The following is a 27,941-nucleotide window of genomic DNA, read 5'->3' as shown; positions in this document are numbered from 1 at the left end:
TCTTCTCTTAGTTTTGGGATACCATTTTCTTCTGGTTTATTCATTTTCTTGTTCATTTATTCATCAAATATTTTCTAAGGCATTCTCTGTCTCTCTCTCTCTCTCTCTGTCTGTCTCTTTCTCTCTCTCTCTTTTTTGCAGTACTGGGGTTTGAACTCAGGGAATACACCTTGAGCCACTACTCCAGCCCTGTTTTTGTGTTGAATTTTTTTGAGATAGGGTTTCATGAACTATTTTGCCTGGGTTGGCTTTGGACCATGATCCTCCTGATCTCTGTTTCCTGAGTAGCAAGGATTACAGGCTTGCCATTCTCTGAGGTCACATGGTAAGAAAAAAATAGATCTGGCCTACAGTTGTCCTATTTGAGTTTGCAGTAAAATTGTTAAGATAGAAATTAATCAAACACAGAAACAGCTGTGTAGTGTTGGGAGTATGTACTAAAGTGAATTTTACCTACAACTGCTTCTCTGAGGAAGTGACAGAGAAGAGTGGTAGGTAACACAGTGGGAGGACAGAAGATCCTTTTAGCCAGTGGGAATAGTATATGTAAAGACATTAGAGAAGAATGAAGCCTAGTGTATGCCAAGGACTAAAATGAGGCTGCCCAAGAGTAGAGCAACAGGGCCTGGGCACATGGAGCCTGTGTGCCCCGCTAAAAGGAAATGCAAAGCCACTGAAGGATTTTCAGTAAGTGGTGTCATGGCCGTGTTTGCCTTTTAGGAACACCTTTCTGGTGCAGAGCAGACATTAGATTGAAGTGGGGTCTGGTGAATGCAAGGACAAAATTGAAGTGATTGATTGTAGTGTCTGGGACTAGACTTGAGAAAGAAATAGAGAGTAGTAGATGCATGTAAAAGATATGAGGAGTTGGATTGACAGGATTTATAGATTGAAAATAAAAGTTGAGAAAGAAAGGCATGCCAGGTGTGACCCCTGGTTTTTTGGCTCTTGAAAGAGAAGTAAGAATAGAGAAATAAATTTGTAGATTAAGGAAGATTAAGTCCTTTGAGTAATATTGCCTGAGGAGAGTCAGAATGGAGGGTATGGGCTGAGATTGAGCATTTAGGTTTTTAATGACTGATGTGGGAGGAAGGTAAATAATCAGAGGAGACAGAAAAAAGGTGACCAGGGAAATGTGATGAAAACCAAGACACTGTGGGGTCAAGAAGCTAAGGAGCAAATTGATAGTAGTGTTGGATGCCCTGAGAGGGCACACAAGATGAAGACCACAAAATACTCATCAGTTTTAGTCACCTAGAAGTCATTGGAGGAATTTAATCAGGCCAGATTGGAATGTACTGAGGGTGTGGAGTGAAGCCACAGAAATATATGAGTGGAAGCTTAGGTTTCCTTCTGGACCCTCTTCCCCTCTGTCTCTTCTCTGTCTGTGTCTCTACCTTCCTCTCTGCTCCCTTCTCCTCCCCTCCTTTCCCCTCCCCTCCCCTTCCCTTCTCTCTCACTTCCCTTCCCTTCTCTCTCCCTTTCCATTAGTCATCCCCAATTGTCACCGAGAATTCTGGGTTCCTCCCTTTGCAATACCACTAGAGTTTTTCCCTGCTTCTTCATCTCTGTTGTTGTAATTTTACTTCAGTTCCTCTGTTCCTGTCTGGGTTAGTATTGTGGCCTTCTAACAGGATTTCCTGCCCTAGTCTGTTCCCTATCATTTTATCCTTCAGAATAACAAACCTACCACCACACTATCATCATCTTCACCTCCATCATGGTTATGGCAGCTAACGTTTCCTGACTTCTTACTATATGCTATACATTGTCTAAGCACTTTATATACATTATTTTGTCCTCATAATAACTTTGTGAGGTAGATATTTTTACATAATTTTTTGTTATAGTAGTTGAACAACTTGCCCAGTATCACATAGCTAGTAATAGTGTAGCCAGATCTATTTGACACCAGCTCTTGTGCTTGTAATCACTATGCTTGTGTTCTCCATATTCCCATCAATGTGATTTTTTTCTGAAGATATATCTACTAATATCTTTTCTTTGTATAATACCCAATAATGCTTCCCTAGCTCTTGAAGATAAAAATCCAAATTACTTTCTTTGGTATGTTGGGCTCTTTTATGGTATAATTTCTTTCTCATCTCTGCCATTTCTCTTGGTCTAACCACACTGTACTGGGACCATTCTTCGGATATACTGTGCTAAATCAGAAAATAGAAGTAATGTAGTTGTACAAGAGAAGTATTCCTATAGTTAATTCTTTTTTTTTTTTTGCAGTACTGGAGCTTAATACTCAGGGTCTACAACTTGAGCCACTCCACCAACCCTTTTTTGTGATGGTTTTTTTTGAGGGTCTCACGAAGTATTTGCCTGGGCTGGCTTTGAACTGCAATCCTCCTGATCCCTGCCTCCTGAGTAGCTAGGATCATAGGCATGAGCCACCAGCACCTGGTCCTATAGTTAATTTTACCTATATATTTAAAAAAAACCTTTTCTTTACAGTGTTTGATTTATTTAGACTTTTTAAAAGCAAATATTTTACAAATATTTTCTTGTGTTAAGGGTTATATCAAGTTCTGTAGATTCAACCATGGAAAAGACTAACAAAATTGCTGTTCTTATGAAACCTATATTCAAGTTTTATCACTTATATGATAGACAATAAGTGTCTTATTGGCACATCATGGAGGAAGTGAACAAGGCGGTACAGTTAGTGGGAAACTGTCTGTCAAAGGTGCATTGAAAAAACTCTGAGGAAAGGATATTTGGAATCTGGATGATGAGAATGAACCTGTCAGATAAAGAACCTAACAAAAGCATTCCAGGGAGAGGAAATTGGGCAAAAGCCTTGTGATGAGCAAGTGTATTTGAGAAATGAGAAATAGGCCAGAGTATCTACAGAGTAAGCAAAGAAAAGTAGAATAGAATACATGCGTAGAAGGTCGATCATAGAGAACTTCCAGGTCTAGGTAAGAAATTGAGTACTTCTAAGAATACTAGGAAACCACTGGATGGTTCTAAACTGGAGAATAACACATGATCACCTAAGGTATTTAAGTTTTAAGAAAGATCTTATTAGTTGCTGTACGATGAATAGATTGAAGAAGAAGACAAGAGAGCTGGTAAGAGACTGGTTACAAGGGCATCATTATGGTAGCTTGAATTGAGATGATGGCAGAAGTTAAGAGAAATAGATAAACTTCAGAGAACTTGCTATTTGGATTCAGGTGTGGGGCTAGGGAGTTGAGGGTTTCGGAAAGAAAAGATTTTTTAAAAATTTGGATTAAATCTTACTGCTAAAGAAATTTAGATGGAAAAGGTGCAAAGAAAAACAGTAGGTAGAAAATACAAGTAGTCATTAACCTCTTTAAGAAAAAGATCATTGTAATCACCTTTGAAATTCCCTGGGTGCTTCTTCTTAAACCCATTCTACCCATTCTCTTTATTCCCTTCTCTGAGCTAACATCATATTTGATTTAATGTTCCTCTTCATTATAGTTTTACAAGTTATGTTTGTGTATTTAAACAGTATGCTGTTTGTTCTACATGTTTTTGAACTTTATATACAAGGAATCAGATTTTATGTTCTGCTGCACAGTTTCCTTCACTCAACACTATATTCCTAAAATTCATGCAAGTTGCAACATGATTGTAATTTATTCCTTTTCATTGCTATGGTATGAACATACTACAACTTAATTATCCAATTTATCATTGGTGAGCATTTGCATTGTTTTTATTTTCTCACTGTTAGCAGCTTTGATATTAATATTCTTTCACATGTTTAGAGTATATAACTAGGAGTGGTATTATTGAGATAGGGGATACACACATTTTTCCTTAATGAAATAATGCTAAACTGTTTCTCAAACTTTATACCACTTTGCATACCATCTTAGTCCATTTGGGCTGGTATAACAAAATGCCATGGAACTGAGTGGCTTATAAACAGAAACTTACTTCTCACAGTTCTAGAGGCTTGGAAGTCCAAGATTAAGGTGTTTGCAGTGTTTGCAGAACTGGTGTCTGCTGAAAACTCACTTCCTGGTCTTTTTGCTATGTCCTCACCTGGCAGAAGAGCAAGGAAGTTCTTGGGGCTCCTTTAATAATGGTACTGATATCATTCGTGAAGGCTCCACTTCATGACCTAATCACCTCCCAAAGACCTCATCTCCTAATACCATCACATTGGGGATTAGATTTCAACATAAGAATTTTAGGGACACAAACATGCGGTCTGTAGCACACTCCCATGAGCATGAGTTAATCTTCATTCTTACCAACAGTTAAATAAATGATATCTCATGCTGGTTTTGGCTTTCACTTACCTATTTACTTGTGAGGTGAAAAATCTTTTCCTCAACTTTTTGGTTATTTGGGGTTCTGTGAATTACCTTTTCAAGTCTTTATTTTATTATTATTTTTTTAGTTGTCTTGTTAGTAAATGGACTTTTCCCAAGTTCTAATCTTTTGTCAACTATATACATTGCAATTATTTTCTCCTTGTTGTGGCTCAAATTTCTACTGTCACTATGGTGCCTTTTAATGAACAAAAAGTTACTAATTTCATTGTTATGTTTATCAATTTTTTTCTTTATGGTTTATATACTTATATCTAAGAAATTTCTCTTTACCCTGAAGTCATGATGAACATTATCCTATATCGTTTCCCAAAAGTTTATAGTTTTTCCCTGTCACATTTGCTTTTGTGTCATTTTGAACTGGTTTGTGTTAGAGTATAAGTAGGATTCCAGTTTAATTTTTTAAGCATATGGTTAAATGATTATCTCAACACTGTTTGTTAAGAAGTTCATTTTTCCCCATTGAAATGCAGTGCTGCTTGTCAGTTGCATTAGTCATTTTAAGGAAACAGCTTTTAGTATGATTGTCTTCACTGTATGCTTGTTTTCTCTTGAGTAGTTTTTTTTTTGTGTCTATTTTAACTCTAACTTTGAGCTTCCTTATTGTATGTTTGTTGTTTTGTTTATTCTTGCCTAGTTTCAGGGGGAGTTATTCTGTTCTTCTAACATCCTAAGTTGTATGCTGAGTTTATTAATATCTAGCTTTTTGTTTTTCTAAAATAAATTGTCTATATATTTCCTTTATAAATATTGCTTTGTGTTCCACAAGTGGTTTTTCTTTCATTTTATTTTTTCTTTCTTTATTTTTAAAAATAAAAATATCTCTTCTCTTTTTTGATCCAGTAGTTATTTAGAATTGTTTCTTAACTTTTTGGTGTCTTTTTGTACTTATATCTAACTTAATTGCACTATGGACAAATAATATAACCTATATGACAACCAATCACTAGTAGATTTTTTGGCTTAAACAATTGGCTGCCATTTACTAAGCTAGAAATTCTTGGAGGTGAGGAAGAGAACTAAGATCACTGTTTTGAAGATAAAAGTTTGCAGTGTCTGTAAGAATTCTCATAGAGAGGGGAGTTAGACAAGATTTATCAATTTTTAGAAATGTTAGGTGTATTTAATGTTCTTGAATAGCTTTCTTTAATTAAGAAGTTTTTTTTTTTTTACAGTTGCAGAAGACCCTGCAAAGTCACTTACAGAACTCTCTGCCGACTTTGGACATTCTTCACCACCACTGCAGCCACCTTCCATGAACTCCTTATCCAATGAGAACAGATTTCACTCTTTACCCTTCAGTCTGACGAAGATGCCCAACACCAATGGCAGTATTGGCCACAGCCCACTTTCTCTGTCTGTTCAGTCGGTGATGGGAGAGCTGAGCAGTGCACCTATCCAAGAGAGCCCGTCTGTGCCCAGCTCTTCTGGTAACACACATGGCCTAGAAGTGGGCTCACTGGCTGAAGTGAAAGAGAACCCTCCTTTCTACGGGGTGATCCGTTGGATTGGTCAGCCACCGGGACTTAATGATGTGCTAGCTGGACTGGAACTGGTAATTTAATTTGATCTAAAAAATGCAATTCTTTTCTGTTTTGCACAGATTTTCCTCTATTGTATATGTTTTGGGAAACCACTATATTTGTCAAAAAAAAAAAAAGCCCTAACTAGAGAAAAAATTTATTATGATGCTGCCTGTCTTCCCTTTCACACTCCTAGGCTTCTGACTTACTTGTTTCTAAAAGTTGATCTATGTTTAAGGAATAAAATTGATCTTAGGCTAGAATGTTTAGGTCCTTATATTCAAGAGAATGCAGTAAGGAAAGCAAATCTGTTAACTGTTTTTCTTTTTGTTCCTCAGCTTCCTTTCCATAGTCAGTCAATTCATTGTTTTTAAAAATAATCACCATTTTTAGAGAGTTTTTGAGGCCTTTGATAGACAGATCTATTTCCCTATAGAGATCAGGAAAACATATTGTTTGACATTTTGTAATCAGGAAAGAGGACTTTGAATACATTCAGCTTTTATTTAAATATATTTCTTGGGGCTTTCTCTTTCTTTCTTTTTGGTTTATCTTTGCTTGTTTGTTTCCATACTAGAAGATACTAGCAAGGAGATAGTTAATATAATTAGCCTTTTCCTGTCCCTTGGTTTTAATACTTGTGCAAAAGGTGCAGGAAAGCCAGTTGACCAGGGAAGGTCTAATACATGTTCTGAATGGAAATACATTGAGGATTTCCTTCTGGACCAAGGAATTTCTTTCTTTAGGAGTTTCCCTACCCTCTCCTCTCCTCTCTTTGCCCTCCACCCCCCCTTTTTTTTTTTTGGTAGAATGGGGGTCTGAATTCAAAGCAGGCACTCTACCGCTTGAGCCACTCCACCAGCTGGGTATTTTTTGTGCTGGGTATTTTCGAGATCAGGTCTTCCTTTGTTGCCTGGGCTGGCCTCAAACCATGATCCTCCTGATCTCTGCCTCCTGAGTAGCTAGGATTACCGGTGCCTGGTAGGAATTAATTTCTTAAATCATTAGCTCAGAGCTAATAATATATAGTTGATGATACAGATATAAGAGGGAATCTGGAGAAAGGATAAGCTAGGAACGCATCTGAGAAATCTCAGTTCTTTAAGTGGGCTCTTTGTAAGGTGCGATGTAACAAATGTGGAAGCCTTTCTTTTTCAGGAGGACGAATGCGCAGGCTGTACTGATGGAACCTTCAGGGGCACTCGATATTTCACCTGTGCCCTGAAGAAGGCGCTGTTTGTGAAACTGAAAAGCTGCAGGCCTGACTCTAGGTTTGCATCCCTGCAGCCTGTTTCCAATCAGATTGAACGCTGTAACTCTTTAGGTACTTGGATGCTTTTCATTTATTTTCCAAGCTGGAATGACTCCATTTCATTCTGTTTTGCATTATGTGATGGTGACAGTATTTAAATGATAGTCTTGTGAATGTTCATCAAGTTTTTAAGCCAATAAAGATTGTTACTTGGTGTATAAGAAAATTAGTTATGCTTGGAGGAGACATTTCTTTTATAAAGTACTAGTTAGGAAGAGAATTTGGGATTTATTTGTCTCTTTCTGTTAAGACATTGAATTTTCAGCAATACAGGAGGTAGAAATTGAAATGAGACTTTCTTTCTGCATTGACTTCCCCCTCAGTGGCAGTTTAAGTATACCAGTTAGCATGGCTTATCAGAAATTGGCTTCCATTTGAGCAGTTTTAGCTTGATGGATGGAGGACAAGTCTTCTCATCACCTGTGACGGGTGGAAGTTTCCTGATGTTGTTCCTTCTCAGTTTTGGATAATAGTGGTAAAGCATCTTGAGGGTTAGACTGGTATAAATCGAAAAACCATCTTTATAAAAAACTTTCTTATAACATTGAAAGAATACTTTGAAACTTTTTGTTTTCTTTTCAGACTTAAAGCATTTTGGGTAGATAACAAAATATTTTATTTGACAGATTTTTTTTTTTTACAAATAGCATAATACTCTAAAGTGTTTTTTAAATTGTAGAGGAAGTAGGGTTGAACAATAGCAGTTTTTACAAGTCAAGTTGAATAGCAAATAATCAAAGGTTGAGAAACAAATTTTGCATCAAAATGCAGTTTAAAGTGAAGGCATACACACACACACACACACACACACACACATATAATATTATACATATGTATGTACACACACACAGGAGTATATACCGTAATAGTATGAAAGAATTATTTTCATTTTCACTTTTTATCTTTTCAGCATTTGGAGGTTACTTAAGTGAAGTGGTAGAAGAAAATACTGCACCAAAAATGGAAAAAGAAGGTTTAGAGATAATGATTGGAAAGAAGAAAGGTATCCAAGGTCATTACAATTCTTGTTACTTAGACTCCACCTTATTCTGGTGAGTTCAAAATTAATGCAGTAGGTATAGCTAGTGACATGGGGACAGGGATATGTATGTATGATATAAAAGAAACTGCTGACTGCTTGTGTGTAGAAAGACTGGGTGACTGGGGGTCAGGAAAGAAAGGGAGACTTACATTCTCTAATATGCTCCTTGGATGCCATATAAGAGATGCTAGTCTCTTATTCCTAACTCAAAAATTAATGTATGGACCGTATCTCAAAAAATCCCATTTCAAAAATGGGCTGACAGAGTGGCTCAAAGTGTAGGCCCTGAGTTTAAACCCTAGCACTGCAAAAAAAAAAAAATTAATGTAAAAAATAATGCAGTGAATAATGTGATTCATGTGGAACAGATATACTGAGGGTATGTGAAGTGAATAAGTATGGTATCTTGGGGCACATGTCAAATAACGTGACTTGGAATAAGTCATTGGCCGTGTGTGTGCTGTGTTTGTTTTTGTAGAAGTGATCATAAAACAATTATTTAAAAAATCATTTTCAATAGCACTATTTTCCTCAAATACATAGTTTTTGCCAAAGTAGAACAACTTAACATGGCAAGAAGCATTAGGCTGTGAAGATTGAACCAAGAATATTTAGGTGCTGTGTACTGCCACATAAATTGAGTGTAACCTGCCAATGCTGTACAGCTATGGCATAGGAGTTAGGAAATTAACATGAGGTGCTAGAATTTTAAAAGAAGAGAAAGGAATAAAGGTGGTGGATCATTTTGCTGACAAAATTCTTTTGTGTTGATTAAAAACAAGCCTCACAGCATTATTATAATATTCTTTAGATATTCTGATAAAAATGTATATTAGCCAAATTTTGTTTTCTTTGATCCCAGAAAGCTTCTGTTGCTATTCATTCACAAGTGATTTTAAAGAAATTAAGGTCTTTGCAAGGTGGCAAAAAGAGGAGTGAGAAATTTGATGCTGAGTTGTGTTTGACTGGAGAAATAGTTTCCAAACTTCCTCCTGTTTTGTCTGTTTATCTATTTTGTGTGACTCAGATTTTCACCTTTTACAAAGAACTTTTTTTCATGATATATTCTGGGCATATAGTTATCCTTTAACACTGTCAATGCAGTTTGCCTTCTTGGTATTATGATCTCCTAAACCTGGAAAGATTGCTCAGCCATGATGATTGACCTATGTTCATGAAAAACATGAATTTTTATGTTCTTTGTTTCCTAGACTTTGCTTCTTTTACTCTTCTGATTTTTAGAATCTGTTTCTTAAAAAATATATTTATAACATGAAGAAAAATATTCTTTTTATTTTGCAGTTTATTTGCTTTTAGTTCTGTTCTGGACACTGTGTTACTTAGACCCAAAGAAAAGAATGATGTAGAATATTATAGTGAAACTCAAGAGCTATTGAGGACTGAAATTGTTAATCCTCTGAGAATGTAAGTAGAAGATAAATATTTCACCTTTAAATGGAGTCCTGTTTGCTGTTTTTAGTGCAGTAGTTGATTTGTGCCCTGTGTTCGTGTAATAAAAAAAAAAAAAAAAAGGAAGGAAATTAGTTCTCATGGAGAAATACTGATTTTTTTTTTTTTAAAAAAGCTCTGTTCTTGTACTTCTGTTTCTTACTTAATTTGTTAAGCCTGGCCAATGTATAGCACATAGAACATTAATCCGTGAAATGACTTAAACAGTTTTGGTAGAGTTATACTACAAGTTAGCAATGGCAATAGAAAGCTGATATATTTTGCTGGGGCTACTGATCTTTTGAAATAGTTTGTTCTAATACCACTCCTAATAGTAATGCTTGTTGGTGTAGTCTGACTTCTGAAGCTTAATTTTACCTGAAAGAAAAGGAGCAAGAGAAGTTTCAGACTTACAGAATAACTAGTATTTAATACTTATGTACTAGAAACAGATGAGATGTATTTTTGTAATTTCTTTTGTAAAAAGAAATATATTTAGGCCTCTCTTCACCTCCTTTACCAAGGTGATTCTACATTTCCTAATTTAAGAATTATCAAGATGTCTTTTTTGGCCACAGGAAGCACTTTGTAATGTTACACACACAGATGACAGAAGACTGTATAGTAAATAAATACTTGATAAATGGTGGTAGCGATATGTGATAAAGTCATTTTATAAAATTTAAGTGGTGAAGAATTGAGGCCATGAATCATAAAACAAATTTATTCATTCAGGAACACAGAGAATTTAAAGTCCATATAGAGATAAATTTAAATTTTGTGATATAGTTTTCTTATTTAGCAATTAAAACAAAAAAAATAGTTTGATATAGGATTTTGACCAAATAAAAGCAGAATACTGAAATATAATCATCTGACTGATCTATGGTATCACATGATTAGGAAAGTAAATTAAAAGAGTTACAATTGCTCCTTTGTTTTCCTTAAATTCTCTAATTATCTTACTCTTTAAGATAATTATGAGTTTCTAATTTTCACATTAATTATTTTGTCTTATGCAAACTTTTAAAAACAAATTATTTTCTCTACTATAACAAATCTAAAACTCTTAGGGCATGTTATCACTTCCTTCTTTCCAAAAAAACATAAGCTCATTAGCAACACTCTTTGGATACTGTTGTCCAACCAATTAAGAATCATAGTTAATCATACTTTGTCACCCTGTCCATAATAATAAACTTGCCAAATGGTCTTTGAGATCCTCTGTGTCTAGCCAGGCATGGCAGTGCATGCCTGTAACCCTAGCACTCAGGTGGTTAAGCTGGGAGAATCACTTGAGAGACCAGTTTGGTCTACAAAGCAAGACCCCATCTCAAAAAACAAAACAAAAATCCCTGTTTTAGCTGATAGATTTTATTTGGTACTGAAACCCTGTTTTCCCCCATTGTAAGCTTCTCAAGGGCAGAGACCCTGTCTTCTTTTTTTACTCTATTCCTTTGATAATCTAATCCTCTGGCTTATATTACTACGTAAGTGGTAGATGCTCAGTGTTGGTTGTAGAAAGCTAAATGATGAGTGAAGAGTCAGTGTAAAAAAGTAAATTTAAGATGAGCTGGTTTTGACTTGGCTTTGTTAAACTCATGATGGCCTGTTCTATTCTGAAGCCATTTTTAGAATGAGAGTTTTGCGAAGGATTGACATTAAGCTTATTGAATGTACCATGTATTCAAACAAAATAAGAGAAAATGGTATAATTATGCTGACTGGTTTGATTGCAAATTTTAGGTTCTTAATATCTCATCAATTTCCTTTCCCATTTCCCTTGGCAGGTATTTCATCCTTTAGTATTAAAAGTACTTTCTCTCTTAAAATCGTATATCCTATTTTATAAAGTAAATGCTTTAATTTCCTAAGTAAATATTACTTTAAAAATCACTCATCACAAATTTTAAAAATATTTTAAATTGCTATACTATTACTATATTTTTATAATATATGATAGTCATTTTAAAAGTAAATAATAGTTTCTGGGGTAATTCTTGTCCTAGATGTTTAATTTTTCAGACTTCAATAAGAAGCCTATAATTACACTCTTCAAAATAATTGCCTAGCCTATTGATTTACGTCATATTAGAGTTGTATAAGAAATGTGTGGTTATTAAGATATGTTGTATAATTTACCATATATGCAAGTGCCAGTTAATTAAGTTTTTTACTAACATAGATATGGATATGTGTGTGCCACAAAAATTATGAAACTGAGGAAAATTCTTGAAAAAGTTGAGGCTGCATCAGGATTTACTTCTGAAGAAAAAGGTGACTATTTTATAGTATATTGCATTGAAAATAACTTGAAAGCAAATTATTTAGCAATGTGCTAAATATTTGTGTCTGCATAGTTTTGGGATTCAATTTTAAATTAAACATTTTGAAAGTGCTGGAGATTCTGCTCAGTGGTAGAATGCTTGCCCAGCATGCAAGAGGCCCTTAGCATAGCACTGTAAAAAAAATTACATTATATAAAATTTGTACTTCATTTTATAAATTCTTCCTCTCTTCTAAAAATAAATGATAATGTGGAATAAGAACCCCGTAAGGTCTGGTTCTACTATATTAGATAAATAAGTATAAGGATCTTTCTTTTTCTATCCAGCCGTAGTGTTCTGAGTTATTTCTCATTCTCTGGTAAAATAAAGGGTACATTGAGCTATCCATGTTTTCCCACTTAATTGTCCTTGTTGTGAAAGGGAGTTACAAAATGGCTAACTAGGATTAAGTTATGGTCAGTGTTTTAATCTATTCACAGCTAAAGGGAATCACTAAAAGATTCAGCTCCTAACTTTGAACTTTTTAGGAGTAACCAACTATAATGTTTAGAGACTTGATAATTATTTATAATATTTAGAGGCTTGATAATTATTTATAATGTTTAGAGGCTTGATAATTAAACAGCAGGTAAAAGTGGGACATATTTAAGGTTTTATTCTACTTAATCTTAACCTCACCCACCAAGTTATTTTACTATATGTGAATGATTATACCCTTTCAATAAAGTTATATCAAAATTGAAATATAATATTTTATCATAACCTTTAAATATTCTTTATTATTTTTTGTCAATAAAACTTGAAAACTATGCTTTTAATTGAAATAATATTGAATGCATGAAATTGAATTCAGGATAGAAATATGATTTATAAATAAAGAATACGATGATTTAAAAATTTTTCCTGTGACATTTGATTTTTTTAAATTTTCTCCTAGATCCTGAAGAATTCTTAAATATCCTGTTTCATCATATTTTAAGGGTAGAACCATTGTTAAAAATAAGGTAACTCTCAATTGTTATAGAAGCATTGGAAGAATAGACCATCCTCATTTCCACTGTCATCTTTCAGCAGAATGATTTCCTTACTGGTTATTTCATATCGTATTTGTTTAGGGCTCTTAATTATGCTAGGTAAGCATAAATACAAATTAAGGTTGATCATTGTCTTCTCTATAATGCCGTACTTAGCTTGAAGAACAAATCCAATTTAAACTTACTTTTTAAGTGTTTTAATTATTGCAGTTCATTTTCTTATCAAACTGTATGTGACTATTTTTGTAATTTCAATCAATCAGCCTTTTAAGATAATCTCATTTTAATCTACTCAAACTCTGTGAAAACATTGGTTTTGACTACTTATCACTTAAAGAATTAAGTTAGTTTTAAATTCATTCTCTTGTTCTCAGTTTAGTAACTTGGTTTTCCCATGTTGGGAAACCTTGAATGTAATGCAGTACAGTTCTTAGTGATTAGAGTGTTTGCAGTCTACATGGTAGACTTTTTTTCATTTTAGCCTGACTTTCTCTACTGAAGATCTTGGTAACATACTACTGCTTGTTGACAAGTTCTCTTACTTGCCTCAGTGTCTAAGTGATGTTGTTTGAGACCAGGGTTGAACTGATGGTTGAGAAAGAAGGAAGGAAGTATGAAAGTGCCATAATTATAGTTTGATAGTATTGGTGAAGTTCTAACAAATGAAATAAAACATGATGCATAAACATCAGGTAGACGTATTATCTGGTCAAAGACAGTAATAGCTATATATATACCTAGGTAATCCTAGAGAATTGCCTGGAAACTACTAAAATTCACAAAAGAATTTATAATTCAGCTATGTAAGAAAATAACCTTGGGGGGGGTGGGAAACTCATAGTGTTTCTGTATATACCTTTATGCTGATAGGAAAAAGGAATAATTTTATACTTCATTAAAGTAAAATACCAATGAATTTTATTGAGATAGATTTTTTTAAGAGACTAACTCACACAGCTGAAAGGTGATTTAATTAATTAGTGAGAAAGAATGTGTTTGAGGTAGGAAGATTTAAAAATTTAAAGATGCTAAGATTTTACAAAATAATTTGCACATAAGTAGGATCTGAACCTATTTTATTTTTTTGGAACTCAAGAAAGTAATTCTAATATTCTGTAGAAAATGAAGTGGGTGAAAATATTGAGTTCTTTTATCTAAAAATGAGGTCCATTATAAGTTATAAAGGAAAAACAATAGATATTAAAATAGTGTGTAATAGTGATATAAAAAGAAGTATTGATAAATAGAATTGAATAGAAAGTTCAGTAGTACTTCATTTTAGAAGTCAGCCTTCAAACAAATGGGAGAGATGCATCTGTATCTATCAATCAATTAATCAATCACACGAAGTAGGACATCTGGTAGTTGCTTTTCATCTTCTAAAGATGAATACTTAAAATAGTCATTTTTATCCTTAAAATTTTTATCTTTCTTAGCATAGTACACATAAAGGATGTCATACCTTCAGTGTTAACATAAGTTGAAAACTGCAGTAATTCTCAGAGGGGATAGATAAGCACTGGTCAGAGTCTGAAGACCTTGTGTGAAGGACCCTGGAGAGTTCTTACACCCTGGAGAGGTGCACTGTCCCCTTTTCCCCCCAAGCAACCTCTTCATATTTTAAACATTATTATCTAAAAACTGTAGAAAAGTATTTTAAGTTAGTCTGTTTCTCTCGAGTATCATTTTTTCCACTGCACTTGCATTTCTCTGTGACTGAGGGAGAGTCAGCTGACAAAGCCAATAGTAGGATGAGTACCTTACAAGTCAGAAGTAATAAAACAGTACAAAAGGAGTGATATTTTTAAATAATTGAAGAGACAAAAGAAGGACTAAATACCATTGAAAGATAAAAGAAGATTTGATCAAATAAGCAGGCAAAATAGAATTTCCAGAAATAGTTCTGTCCTGGTGGATAGAAAGCCTCACTGGAGATGAGTACACAGCTGGAGAGAGGATTGCCCACTGGAAGACAGACCTATTGAAAACAGCTGAGAATTTGCCCTGAGTGTAGAGTTGCCTTGAGTGTAGAATTTGCCTTGGTGTAGAGTTGGAAAACAAGAAAAGAATGGATCTATCTTGGAAGATAGATTGTAATCAGAGTTCCTTAAGGAGATGCTAAAGAGAATAGAAAAGAAGCAGTGTTCCATGTGATTTTTCAGAATTTTTGGCAGTAAAATTCTAAGAATAAAAATTCTTTGAGAATTCTTTAAAAATTCTAAGAATAAAGATTAAGAATTCTTTATGAACCAGGACTAAATTAACCATTTGGAGACTTATTACAAGGTGTACTTTAGTAAGACAAACTGAATTTAGAATAAAGGGGTAGGATGCAAGAAACAAGGAAGGGTCAAGAAATTGGTAAATTTGAGTAAATTAAACCTTAACATTTAAAAAACAACAGCAGTGATGGTAATAACAGTGATTGTGTGTATAGCATTAAAGATAAACTGAAACTAAAGTCATAGGCACTTAAGAGGGTGGTGATTGAAAGCAGCCAAAAAAAAAGTGGAATAACATCAATAATCAAGAAGCAAAGATGTAGGGGAGTTTTCAGACTGTGTAGCTAAGTACCTCTCATTACGGAACATGATAGGAGCATTCTTACAGGGCTGTATCATATCTGAATTATAGTCATTCCTGCTGGGTACCCCAGATGGGTGAAGAACTTCAGTGGCCACTCTTTATGGTCTATGTCACAAAGATAGACAGACCAAAATTATACAAATTCCATGGGTCTTTTTATCTTCTCTGTAGATGTCCATTTTCTTTAAAAGTTACCACATTTATATCCTGGCCTCGAATTTTCCTTAGGAGAATAAAATCTAAATTGCACAGTTTGGTACAATCATGTCACTTCATTGTGATTCTGTAGAGTTTAAGCCTTCAAAAAGTTTAGAAGCAAGTTTGGAGTAGTGTTATTCCCTCCTTCCATTCTGCTCCAGTATCACAAAACTGTATTTTCTACCTCTCTTATTTCTGGCCCTTTTTCTGTGTTTCCCTCCCACATCAACCACCATGCCTTCTCCATGGCTGTCATTGTTACTTCTGCTACTACTTTTTGGGGTTTGTACTCAGGGTTTCACACTTGCTAGGCAGGTGCTCTCCCACTTGAGCCACTCTGCCAGCCCTCCTTCCACTACTTTATGCTTTCTCAGATTCTTGTATTATTTTTTACCTATTAATTTTTTGATGCGTTTTTGTTTTCCCAGAAAAATCCTGGCCTGTTGTAGTCATCAACAACCAATTAAAATATTGATCTAGCACAATTACCAGATACTTAGATTATCATTTATTCTTATTTTTTTTGTGAATTCTCAAGAATCTTCTGCTTTGTTACCAAATAAGTTCTGTTTATTTAGGTTATAGGTTTCCTTGCTGAAGATTTCTACAGGTTGATCTCTGAATTGCTGAGTCATTATTATGAAAACTATATTAATATTTTTTCCTAAATTAGATACGTATCTAGATATAAGCAGTTTGACTCTAAACCCGAAAATTCTGCTAAAAAGGTAAATAGTAAACTTAAAGATTAGTTAACTTTTTGATGGAGTTAGCCTTAAAGATTAATGGCATTCTTCTGTAAGGGAGAGGAAAATATTCAATATGAGGGCTTCCCGTGATTGGCATCTAGTAGGCACTTGCTTGGTTTTGTTAATTCACTGAGTGACTTTCTAAAGAGGTCGCATGTTCTAGCAGAAAAAAATAGACAGCAGCCTAAAGGACCCCTGGGTTCCAGACTGCATTCTTCTTTTGACTTGCTGGGAAATATCTTTTCCTTAGCTCTCAAGGTCTTCATTAAAAAAAAAATAATAATAAAAGCAAAACAACAACAACAACAACAACAAAAACTGGTCTAGAGGTTTTCTAAAAGTCTGTCTCATTTAGGTGTATACCAGGAATTGTTTTCCTGGTTCTGGCATTAAATGCAGTTTGCTGCTTTGTTGATTTAGATGATGAAGTTGAACTAATTGATTTTAGCTTCTGATTATTGTTCACAAAGTGCTTCTTGACTATGGATATTATTCTATGGTTTTTCTCCTGATCACCAAGAGAACTTTTCAATATGAAAGGTAAAATAAATCATTTATAAGGTATTCTGCATAAATTCATTTAATTATTTTATTTGAATCATTGCTCCCCATACCCCACTTTGTGTGGACTTTTCAAAGCTGCACATCAATTTCATGGTTTTTCTGTTCTCAAATCATTCTGGAACAACTTCTCATTCTGATATAAGCATTTAATAGATAAGTTACATGTGTTTCTTTCTGTGTGCTCTTAGATCAGCAGGTCAAAAAGTACAAGATTGTTACTTCTATCAAATTTTTATGGAAAAAAACGAGAAAGTTGGAGTTCCTACAATCCAGCAGTTATTAGAATGGTCTTTTATCAATAGTAATCTGAAATTTGCAGAGGTCAGTGGTACTCTTTTTGTTTGCTTGTTTTGCATTGCTAGAATCAAAATAGAGCCTTTTCTAACATACTAGGCAAGTACTCCACCACAGAGCCATATCCCAGCCCCCCCACTGAGTTTTATGTGAAAGTCTGGAGGATTCTTAAGAGTATTAGTAGATTCAGTGACTATTGGCTTTAACAAAGAACAGCTTGAAAAACACACTGTTAAGAAAATGAATTGGTCTGATGCTGGTGGCTCATGCCTGTAGTTCTTGAGAGGCTGAGATCAGCAGGATTGAGGTTTGAGGCCAGTCTGGGCAAATAGTTGGTGAGACCCCATCTCCAAAATAACCAGAGCAAATGGACTGGAGCTGTGACTCAAGTGGTAGAGCGCCTGCTTTGCAAGCATAAAACCCTGAGTTCAAACCCCAGTCCCACCAAAAAAAGAAAAAAAGAAAGAAAACAAATTTTAATAAATGTACAGTGTTTCAACTTTGTCCTCCTTATAGAAAATGCCTTATATTTAAGATAGATTTTTTTAGATTTGAGGTGCCAAAGAAAACACCAAGCTAATTTGTAACTTGGAAACTTTTATAATAGTTAAACACAAAAAGATTTATGTTGTTTTAAAAATTGTCATTTTACCCTATCATATTATCCCAATATACTAAAAGAGAATGTTTACTTTTCTCCTTTCATTAAGAGACAAAATGTCAATAAATTCATCTATATTAGTTTGTTAATGAACAAGTGATACAGATTAATTTTCTTCTTCTATCAAGTATCTTTATGATTTTGTAGTTCATTAATAAAGGAATGTTTTGCCAAAACTTCAACAGTCATAATTGTTTACTATTGTATACTTGTTGTTCTACAAGGAATCCTCTATGATGATGGTTTCTATATTGTATTTGCAAACACTTTTCTAAAACCTTCCTTAAACATAAACCCACAGTAAAATGACACTGTAGATAATAATCCCGTTGTTTGAGACCCAGGATTGTTGGACTCCCTAACCTCTTGGTATTTGTGTGTCATGTGACCAGAGATGACTCAGATTTGTGGCTTGTTGCTCTTCTGTGTTCACACTCCACAATTATGTGTGCATCCTGTTTTACAGGGCACCAGCATTATGTGAAAATCACCATTTGGTTTGACAGCCATGACTATTTTCAGTTTCATAGGGAAACATCTTTTGATGTTGATTTCTAAAAATCTGTATCTTTTTTTCTAGGCACCATCATGTTTGATTATTCAGATGCCTCGATTTGGAAAAGACTTTAAATTATTCAAAAAAATTTTTCCTTCCCTGGAATTAAATATAACAGATTTACTTGAGGACAGTAAGTATAAGACTTTTTAGTTTGCTTTTTTGTTCTTTAGAAATTGTCTGGTCTTTCTCATTATTTGTGGATATAATACTTCTAATTAGCACTTCCGTATCTGATGAACTTGGACATGTCAAGCCAGGCTTTTTAGTTCTGGGAACTTTTTCTGAAAAAAAATTAGAGATGAAAATAAATATTTTATATGCATATTTGCTGTTTATCATTTGAGTAAGACATCAGACACAATCTAAATGTTAAGAGGGGAGTGGTTAAATAAATTATATATCCATATAAAGAAACTAATGTCATTAAAATTCATGTTTTTGAAGCTAATTTGTATGAAAATAGTCATGTGGCAACATTAAAAAGGTAAGGACATTAATGGATTCTGCAAGAGGAGCTTAATACAGGTGTGTCTATAGCATATGTAACACACATATAATTCAGATTGAGAATTATTAGAGAAAAGTCATAATATTGACAAGGGCTATTTCTTGCTAACTAAAATGGTACATTCTGTAATTTTTTTTTTTTTTACTTTTTTGTGTTTTTGACTTTTCATCAATGGACATTTTATAATCAAAGGGGAAACACCCTAGAATATATTATCAAAAAGTTATTTGGTTAAAGAAAATGTCTTTAAAGATATTCCAAATCTAAGAAAATGCAATAAAGAGGATGGGAAAGGATTAGACATTTTTGAAGCCCTGAATATTATCCTTTTTCAAGTATAACTTTTCTTGTTAATGAAAGAATGCATTTCTTAAAGGCCCCTTACTGTCCTCCCCTCCCTCCACTGCAGCTCCCAGGCAGTGCCGAATCTGTGGAGGGCTTGCAATGTACGAGTGTAGAGAATGCTATGATGATCCAGACATCTCAGCTGGAAAGATCAAGCAGTTCTGTAAAACCTGCAATGCTCAAGTGAGTCTGCCTTCACTTAATGAATGTGTCTGAAAACAGATTTCAAGTTTTGAAAAGTGTTTTAAAATCATAATTAACTTCAAAAAATCTATAATATAATGGCATAATTTATAAGCATAAATGCCATTATGGGTGCTTAACTTGCTAGACGTATGTGAAGTACTTACTTTCTATTTATAAGGGATGCTGTCAGTAAGACTAGGTAAAGTCCGTCCACTTGAAACACTGCATTTAGCTCATTCATGGCATTCTCTTTGTGGTCCATTTTAGGTCCATCTTCATCCCAAGAGGTTGAATCATAAATATAACCCAGTGTCACTTCCCAAAGATTTACCTGACTGGGACTGGAGACATAGCTGCATCCCTTGCCAGAAGATGGAGTTATTTGCTGTTCTCTGCATTGAAACAAGCCACTATGTTGCTTTTGTGAAGTATGGAAAGGATGACTCTGCTTGGCTCTTCTTTGACAGCATGGCTGATCGGGATGGTATTTAAAATCTTCCATATGTGGCAACCTTTTAGTTTGGGTGGGCTAAACACAGTGGGATATCCTGTTCTGAGTAATAAGATATTTTGTGAGAAAAATTCTTTCAGTAATATCTTGGTGACACAGACTTAAATCTTGAAATACATTACCAACTCTGATACCTAAACTAAGGAATAACATTGTTGTGATATCCTGACATGTATACATGTTCTTTGTTAAAAATAAAGACTCTTAAATTTTTTTATTTGAGGGTGGGAGATTTTACCTTCTACTTCCCTTCATTATTATATAATCACCGGTAGCTATATGGAGCACATACATGGCAAGCTCTCTGGGAGTGCATTGATTATTCTATTGAAGTCTTTGCAAGATGGGAATGATTCTTCTTATATTTCTGTTATTTAAGCTGAGAATTAAGGTGGTTAAAGTAACATGGCTAGCATTTAATTCAGTTTTTCTGATCTCATAATTGTACTTTTATACTAACCTATGTTGTCTTTCAAATGACAAAATATGAGAGCAGAAGCAGTATCCTCCTTGGCAAAGTAACCTGTTCTGCATTTAATGTGTTTCTTCCTGAACTGTGGATGAACTGCACCTTCTAGGCCATTTTCTAGGGTGCTTAGTCATTTTTTAAATACATACTTGAGTGCCAGAGGCCCGGGAAGGCTTCACAATAGTTCCCACTACCCATCTGGAGTTTTCAGAAGGCCAACCACAGGCAAGGTTGGAAATTATGACTTCCATGTTTCCCCATTCTTTTTCTTACACCCCCTTTTTAACTACTTTCTCAAACCCCAGTCCCCAAGGTCTCTTGGTGTGGCCATCTAATAACTTCAAACACCCCCTAAGCAGCAATCTCTTGATTAGAGGCCTAAACTCTAGACTTACAGTTCTCAGCCTCTTCTAAGGTCTCAGATAACCAAGGAGTACAGTCCTATATATAAATGTGCCACTACCCAGCTAGTGTTTATACTAACAGCATGACTCAGAAGCATAGGGATTTCAGACATTTGGAAAGGCCATTGAGAGAGCTAAACCAGAGGGCTTTGCCTAGAAGCAGAGTATCAGAGCATCTTCATACATAGTCTGATGATACATAAAACAAACTCTGCTAGAGGTGTACCAATATATTATGTTACTAGGTCTGCTTAAAATTGAGCAATCTCATGGTGAAGTGGATGGGGTGGGGGTGTTTGCTTCTGATACAGAATTGTGAGGAACTTAAACATATTGCATATGTATAGATAATATTATTCCCTGATTGAAGATAGAAACCTGGGAAGTAGGCTTGAGGCTTTTCCAAAACAAGTGTCCTTTTACTTATTTTATTCACTGTTGGCCCCAGAATCCTTTCAGAAACCAAGAAATAAGAAAGCAGTCACATGACTGGCAGATTGGCTCAACTGGTAGAGCGTGTGCCTGACAAGTGTGAGGCCTTGAGTTCAAACCACCACCACCACCAAAAAAAAAAAAAGTAAATTAAAAAAGAAATCAGTCACAAATTTAAGGAGGCTTTAGCTTCTAGAGCCCACAAGTAAAACAAAGTGTTTTAGACCCTGAGAATCATCCTTCATTAAATTCTAGGATCTTAGAATCCTAGTGGTGGGGATTTAGAACTTCACTTCCCTAAAAAGAGCTCTCTCTCCTCTGTAGGTGGTCAGAATGGCTTCAACATTCCTCAAGTGACCCCCTGCCCAGAAGTGGGAGAATACTTGAAGATGTCTCCGGAGGACCTGCATTCCTTGGACTCCAGAAGAATCCAAGGCTGTGCACGCAGACTGCTTTGCGATGCGTATATGTGCATGTACCAGAGTCCAACCATGAGCTTGTACAAGTAACTAGGCTCATCCTTAGAGGTTCAGAGACTGAACGCAGAGTTTCAGTGTTGCGTTTTCCTCAAGCTGATTGTTCTTTCCAGCGTCCATTGCCGGCAATGGGCGTCTATGTGGTGATGGCCCTTCAGCAAAGGATTCCTGTGTTTCAAAACAAATTGCTTTTGTGTTCCAGAAGTATTTAATAAGAAGCATTTTGCACTCTAGAAAGTATGTTTGTGTTGGTTTTTTAAGAAGTCTAAATGAAGTTATTAATACCTGAAGCTTTAAGTTAAGTGCATTGATCACATATTTTTGGAAGCATAAAATTTTAATTGTGACAGTTTAAAACCTCTTTTAGTCCATGAGAATGTAAATAAATATTTCTTCTTTATGGACCAAGAATATGAAATCATTTTTCCTTTGTAGCAATGGCTGCCTTGAAGAAGAAGTTATTTGATTTTATTAAGAGTCTACTTTCAGTTGTTAAAGGTGTACTGAGTTTGATTGTTAATTCTTCCCTATATAGTGCTGATTTTCTGCATGTCCACAATTTGCTGAGTTTCTGTGTTTCTGAAACAGTGGTCAAAAAATACTGAAATTCCTTTAATGGTGTTGTTTTCCATTTGTTCTGGTTTTGAGATAATTGAGTGATTCTGTCATAAAATGTCCATTTTTGATGTAATTTTCTTGGAAGATAGGTACTCAGCAATCTTATTAAGTCATAGTAACCTATCACATAACAGGGTGGGTTTTTTTTTTTAAGGGGCTCAATTATTTTATGAAACAGGGCTCAGTAAATTTTATGAAAGGATTAAAGTGATAAGTAAAACTATATAGTCTTATACAAATATACAGCCCCTAAGAAGATAAATTTGACATATAGAATAACTAATTAACATTTCCCTGAAGAGAAGTATTAGAACTTTAAACCTTGTATTTAAAATAAATAAGTTTATTTAAAATGAAAGTTTTATTATTTTAAATAAGACTGATTTTAAATTTAACCAATCAGGCCATATACTCACTAAAGTTTGGTTTCACTTGAGGTAATGACAGGTATGAATCAGATGTTGTGGGAATATTAACAGAAGTTTCACCCTCCTCCTAATTAAGTCAAAAATAGGTGTTTTCTTAAGTACTGTCCATAGTGTGTGTATAGACCACAGTGGATGTTGTAGATTAGAACCGTAAGTTATTTACGTCAGTACTATGGGATGTATGTTCTGAGTGTTATTTTATGGTATTGCCTTTCTGGATGACTTCTCAACCTTTCAGAAAGACAGAAAAGATGTCATATATATAGCATATGACTTTATAAAATATTTAACGTCAAAAAAAAGGTGGAAAGAGTCTTTTACAAACCCTGCAGTTATTTTTTTGAAGGAACTTTTACCCTTTAGTTTTATCATTTCATTTTGCTTGTATGTATTAGTTTTATAAACCATATTAGGTACAAAAACTCTTTCATCTTGTAACCTTTTTGCTTTTGCAATGGAAAAGTACATACATTTTGCACAAGGTTTTATACTACTCAGTGTGTAGGCTGGGTGGTGATCCCTTGGCTAGATGGGGTTAGGACCCCTGGCTATGGGCTGGCCCTGCCTTTATCTCCCTGGGACAAGTGAAGGCCTGGGATGAAGGGTCTGAGCTCTCTTCTAGCTCTGGCCATCTGGAGTTCAGTCACTGTGTAATGAATATATGCTGAGTGAAGAAAAGGATGACAGAGCTTATAGGCCTGACTTTAAGAGGTTTTTCTGGAGGAATGATCAGGAATCTGTATGTAGGGAAGGCTAGATTTAACAGAGGAGAGAAGGCAGTTCTTGTATTGCAGAAATGATATAAAATCCAAGCTGAGGGAGATAAGCTGCCTTCTCACATGGTAGAAAACTTGAAGCCTTTTTTGGATGCATACACAGTTGCAAAGCTCAGGGGTAGAGGCTCTTTTAAGTGGACAGAGCCTCATCCATAAGTGATTCCCAAGGACATATTCTCCAAGTGGAGCTTTATGTACTTCAGGACTACTTGGGGAGGGAGCACACAGTGAAAGGGTACCAGGACCCAGCGCTAGTGGTCAGGGAGGTCTGAGTCCTAGCCTTGTTCCTTCTTCCCTTCCCCTATCCTGTCCCGTAATCTCTGGATAGTACCTTCTTGTTCCTTGCTCCCGTGAAGCCTGGTTTGTCAAGGGGGCACAATCAGGGCTGGGCTGTGTGGCATGGATGGCCCATGTGCCTGTTGTTTATTTAATTTTTAGTTGTACGTGTTCTTTAATATTTTCCTGTTGACTTTTAAAATGTTTTCATTATCCTTTATCCTTATCATATCTACATTCAAGATGACAATATAGTAGAATCATCTTATTTATAACATGGTTTATGATTAATTGCTACAAATAGAAAATATGAGAAGTCATTTTCCTCCACCTCCAAATAAGAGAGAGAGTGTGTGTGTGTGTGTGTGTGTGAGAGAGAGAGAGAGAGAGAAAGAAGCAATCATGTTATAATATAGAGGCTAAACGTATCCAGTCCTTTACTATCAGTTTTATAAAGGGGTCTGACTTCACCCTCCAGAGAATGTTTCCTAAGACCAAGATGGGGAAACACATTGAAAACCAAGAGAAACAGTAACAAAAATCAGTTTAATATAGTTGTTACAGATTTTCTCCTTAGAATAGTTTAGCATTTTTATTTTTATTTGTCAAATGCTAACTTAAATGGTCAGATCCTTCCTATCCCTTGGATCACATACAGACATTTGAGAACAAGAGAAAGACATAGTAATTAATCTTATAGCACTTGTCACCCAAATTTCTGGTGATTTGAATATGGCATCTTCATAGATTCTGGAGTTACTACCCTTCTCAGCTGGATGTTGATATCTACCTAGATAGTTTTTGCATCTGTTTCGATGATGATAGACTGAGATTAGAGTGCAAAATACAGTATTGGGCCATCCCTGAGTGACCACCAAGGATTTATTGGACATTTATTAGGTGCCAGGATTGGCACCTAATCCAACAATGAGATCTCATCCCTACTCTCAAACAACTTAAACACTTAATTACAACAAGAGAACATCTGTTGGTGGTTTCTTAGCTTAAGTGTGGGTGATTGATAGGTCTGGGGAACCCTTTAGGAGGCAATGTGGTATAACAGGCAAGGAAAGGACTTTCGCTTGCTCTGTAGGCTCAGAGAACATTTTGACTACTTGGGCTTTAGTTTCTCCCTCTGTTTAATGAGGGAGTTAGACTATATAATATTATAGGGAAAAAGTACAAATTCCAAGGTCCCAGGCCATGCCTGCTGGATCTGATTTCATGCTGAAGCTAGAAAATCTGCAAGGCAGAAGTTTACCAGGTGAACCTGAATGACCAGCCAGGTGTGAAGTCACTGGACTGACTGGAAGATCTCAAAGGTCTCTTCTCTTTATGTGGTAGTGGTTTACATAATGCTGTTGTATTAGTCAGCCTACATAAATGTGAATAATTGGATGTTTATCATATTTATCTGTGTTTACATATGAACTTATATAAGAAATGCATTTTAGAATGTTTACCTCAACAACTATTTCTTAGAGGTTTTAGCAGTCTTTGAGGGTATTTGATATTTACCCGGACATTTCTATTTTATTTCTGTAGGGGAAATTAAGGCTCTGGAAGCCAAAAAAAGAGAAAAACAAAATTCTCATGCAAAGTTAAAGAAAAAAATTATATCATCTCTTACTTTATATTGAAACACCTAAAATTACATGGAAGGATTTTTTTCTGGGATAACAGGCGCTGTTATCGTAAAGTGAAATGTCCCTTGTTAAAGTAGAGAATCTTAAGCCTGTAATTAAAAGCAAGACCACCTTCCCTAGATGTTGGTGATGCTGACAACATGTGCAGTTCTCCATCAGTGAAAATAATCTTTGAATTCCCTGATGCAAGGGTGGGTTGTGTGGAGAAGAGGATGTTAGCGTGGAAACTAGTGTGCAAAAGGGGGTGGAGGAGGAAAGAAGGTGAGCCCCTTACAGCAAATGGCAGGGCCACATGAAGGTGGGGTTTCTGCAACTGTTGGGGTTGTTCTTCCCTAAGACAAGGACTGCAGAGAATGAGGCTACTTGTGGGAGTAGGCCTTGCTTTGTGTTTTCTTTTCAGATTCCTTATTGTTGGGGAAGAGGCTTATTCTTAATCTGGGAGCAGCTAAAGGATTTCTCTTGAGTCAAAGCAGTGATAGAAAGTTAACCAGCAGAGGGGCCAGGAGTGGTGGAAAAGTGAAAAGGAAATAGAATCCTTCCTAGTTGCAGTAATTGGCAGCATCTGTAGCTGGATACCCAAGAGCTCCACTGGGCTTCCTGATCTCTGTCTTGGCAGTGACAGGTTTGTCTCCCGTATTTTAAAGTCTTTGTTCCTTTTCCTAACGGTTTAGGAGAGATTGTTCTTCCAAGCATCACAGCCCCGGTAGAATTTCCCTGTGCTTTTAAATCCTGCCCACTTTCCTTTTTTATTCTAGCAGGATTATACTGGAGACTCAGCTGGTTTTGGTTTTATATTATAAAGTGGCCTTGTACTGTGGAATTTTAACTCTGGAAAGTCTTAGCATCATACCATAGAGATCCATTTTTAAAAATTCCATGTATTTTCCCAGGGACATTGTGATTATTAGTAGGTTAATGGAAAAGAGCATATTTTGTACTGTATTTCCGTTTCTGGTATCTGGTCCAACATTTTCTTTTGCCTGAAGAACATCCTGTATTTATGAAAACATTAAGAACAATACCACATAAAGTACCCCTTACTCTCTGATTGCCCTGACTTAGCCTTAATTTTGTTAAACTTTTTAGAGATGAATGAAGTGCTGCTGTGGAAAGAAATGTACTATATACTATTTCTGTATCATTAAAATGAAATTTTTATGGTTCCTTTTTCTTGATTTCTTTGTGGGAAGGATCTTGGGTTATGGGAAAGCTGGCATTGGGTCTCTACAACGTCATGTTTGCAGTGGTGCTGGGAAGATTCCTTTGGGAAATGCTGCATCTGGGCATTTGTGTCTTTGTCCAGCCTCTGCCATCATTGCAATTGTTTTTAGAAAACATCACACTTCCCTGGTTCTGGGAGATGGGCCAGGGCATCATGAGTCTGTGTAATTTCTTGATCTGTATTGGCATTCCCAGCTCTGATTTTAATAAAGGCTCACTTGCACCAGACTATAAGCTGCTCTAACAGGAATTGTTCCCCCTGTGCCTCATCCTATCACTGTAGACATGTCCTGGAGTTATTGTCAGGGAGCTGTGAACTCTGATCACAAGATTTACAAATTATTGTGTACTGCGAAGAGGTATCCAGGCAAAATGTGGATACAGGGAAAAGGTTAGGGAGAGGAGTTACAAAAGGCCATGGTGGGCCAGGTGGAAACTTGAAGCAGAAAGAGAGCTCTTTTTGTTTCAAGGTGTTTTTCAAAGTCATGCTAAGCCAGGTGCAGATGGCTCACACCTATAATCCTTGCTACTCTGGAGGCAGAGATTAGGAGGATCGTGGTTTGAAGCCAGCCCCGACAAATTGTTTGTGAGACCCTATCTTGAAATAAAATCCAACACAAAACTAGGCTGAAGGAATGGCTTGTGTCTAGCGTACCTGCCTAGTAAGCATGAGGCCCTGAGTTCAAAGCCCAGTACCACCAAAAAAAAAAAAAAAAATTCCCTGCTAACCTGTAGGAGGGAAAAACCTGGGCAGTTCCTGAGCACTGATAATGGGCAAGTGGGGAGGTGTCTGGATGGTCCTGGTGAGTCAGGATAGGGTGGTCAACAGTTAACTCTGTGAATGCACCCAAGCTGTCTCCTGGACAACTTTCACCATATGCATGGGGTGTGATCAATATCCACACTTTTATCTGAGTGATAATGGAGAGCAGAATTGCCCCACGGCTTTTTGTCTTACAACTTATAACAGCAAAAGATAGCATTGGGCTGAGATAAGGAGTTTAACATGAGATGTGCCAAGGTTACATGGGGTCTGAGGAATCCCACAGCCTTTTCCCTAT

At 35.7% G+C, this 27,941-nt stretch overlaps 1 protein-coding gene across 9 annotated transcripts in view; it reads left to right on the top strand.

Moving 5' to 3' along the window:
* Cyld (CYLD lysine 63 deubiquitinase) overlaps positions 1-26,823 on the top strand; it is a 56,067-nt gene extending 29,244 nt beyond the window's left edge. For all 9 annotated transcript variants that reach the window (XM_074056012.1, XM_020184157.2, XM_074056009.1 and 6 more), the window contains 11 exons: positions 5,501-5,880; positions 7,007-7,172; positions 8,071-8,212; positions 9,505-9,627; positions 11,837-11,928; positions 12,877-12,943; positions 17,259-17,391; positions 18,606-18,714; positions 19,502-19,620; positions 19,891-20,107; positions 21,764-26,823. In XM_074056012.1, coding sequence (XP_073912113.1) covers positions 5,501-5,880; positions 7,007-7,172; positions 8,071-8,212; positions 9,505-9,627; positions 11,837-11,928; positions 12,877-12,943; positions 17,259-17,391; positions 18,606-18,714; positions 19,502-19,620; positions 19,891-20,107; positions 21,764-21,948 — 1,733 coding nt within the window. In that variant the 3' untranslated portion in view covers positions 21,949-26,823. The remainder of the gene's footprint in view (positions 1-5,500; positions 5,881-7,006; positions 7,173-8,070; positions 8,213-9,504; positions 9,628-11,836; positions 11,929-12,876; positions 12,944-17,258; positions 17,392-18,605; positions 18,715-19,501; positions 19,621-19,890; positions 20,108-21,763) is intronic.
* The last annotated feature ends 1,118 nt before the right edge of the window (positions 26,824-27,941 follow it).

This window comes from Castor canadensis, chromosome 15 (genome assembly GCF_047511655.1).
Source record: "Castor canadensis chromosome 15, mCasCan1.hap1v2, whole genome shotgun sequence".
Taxonomy (NCBI): Eukaryota; Metazoa; Chordata; class Mammalia; order Rodentia; family Castoridae; genus Castor; species Castor canadensis.
The sequence above is the reverse complement of the archived record's forward strand: the minus strand, read 5'-3'. Positions and strand labels throughout refer to the sequence as shown.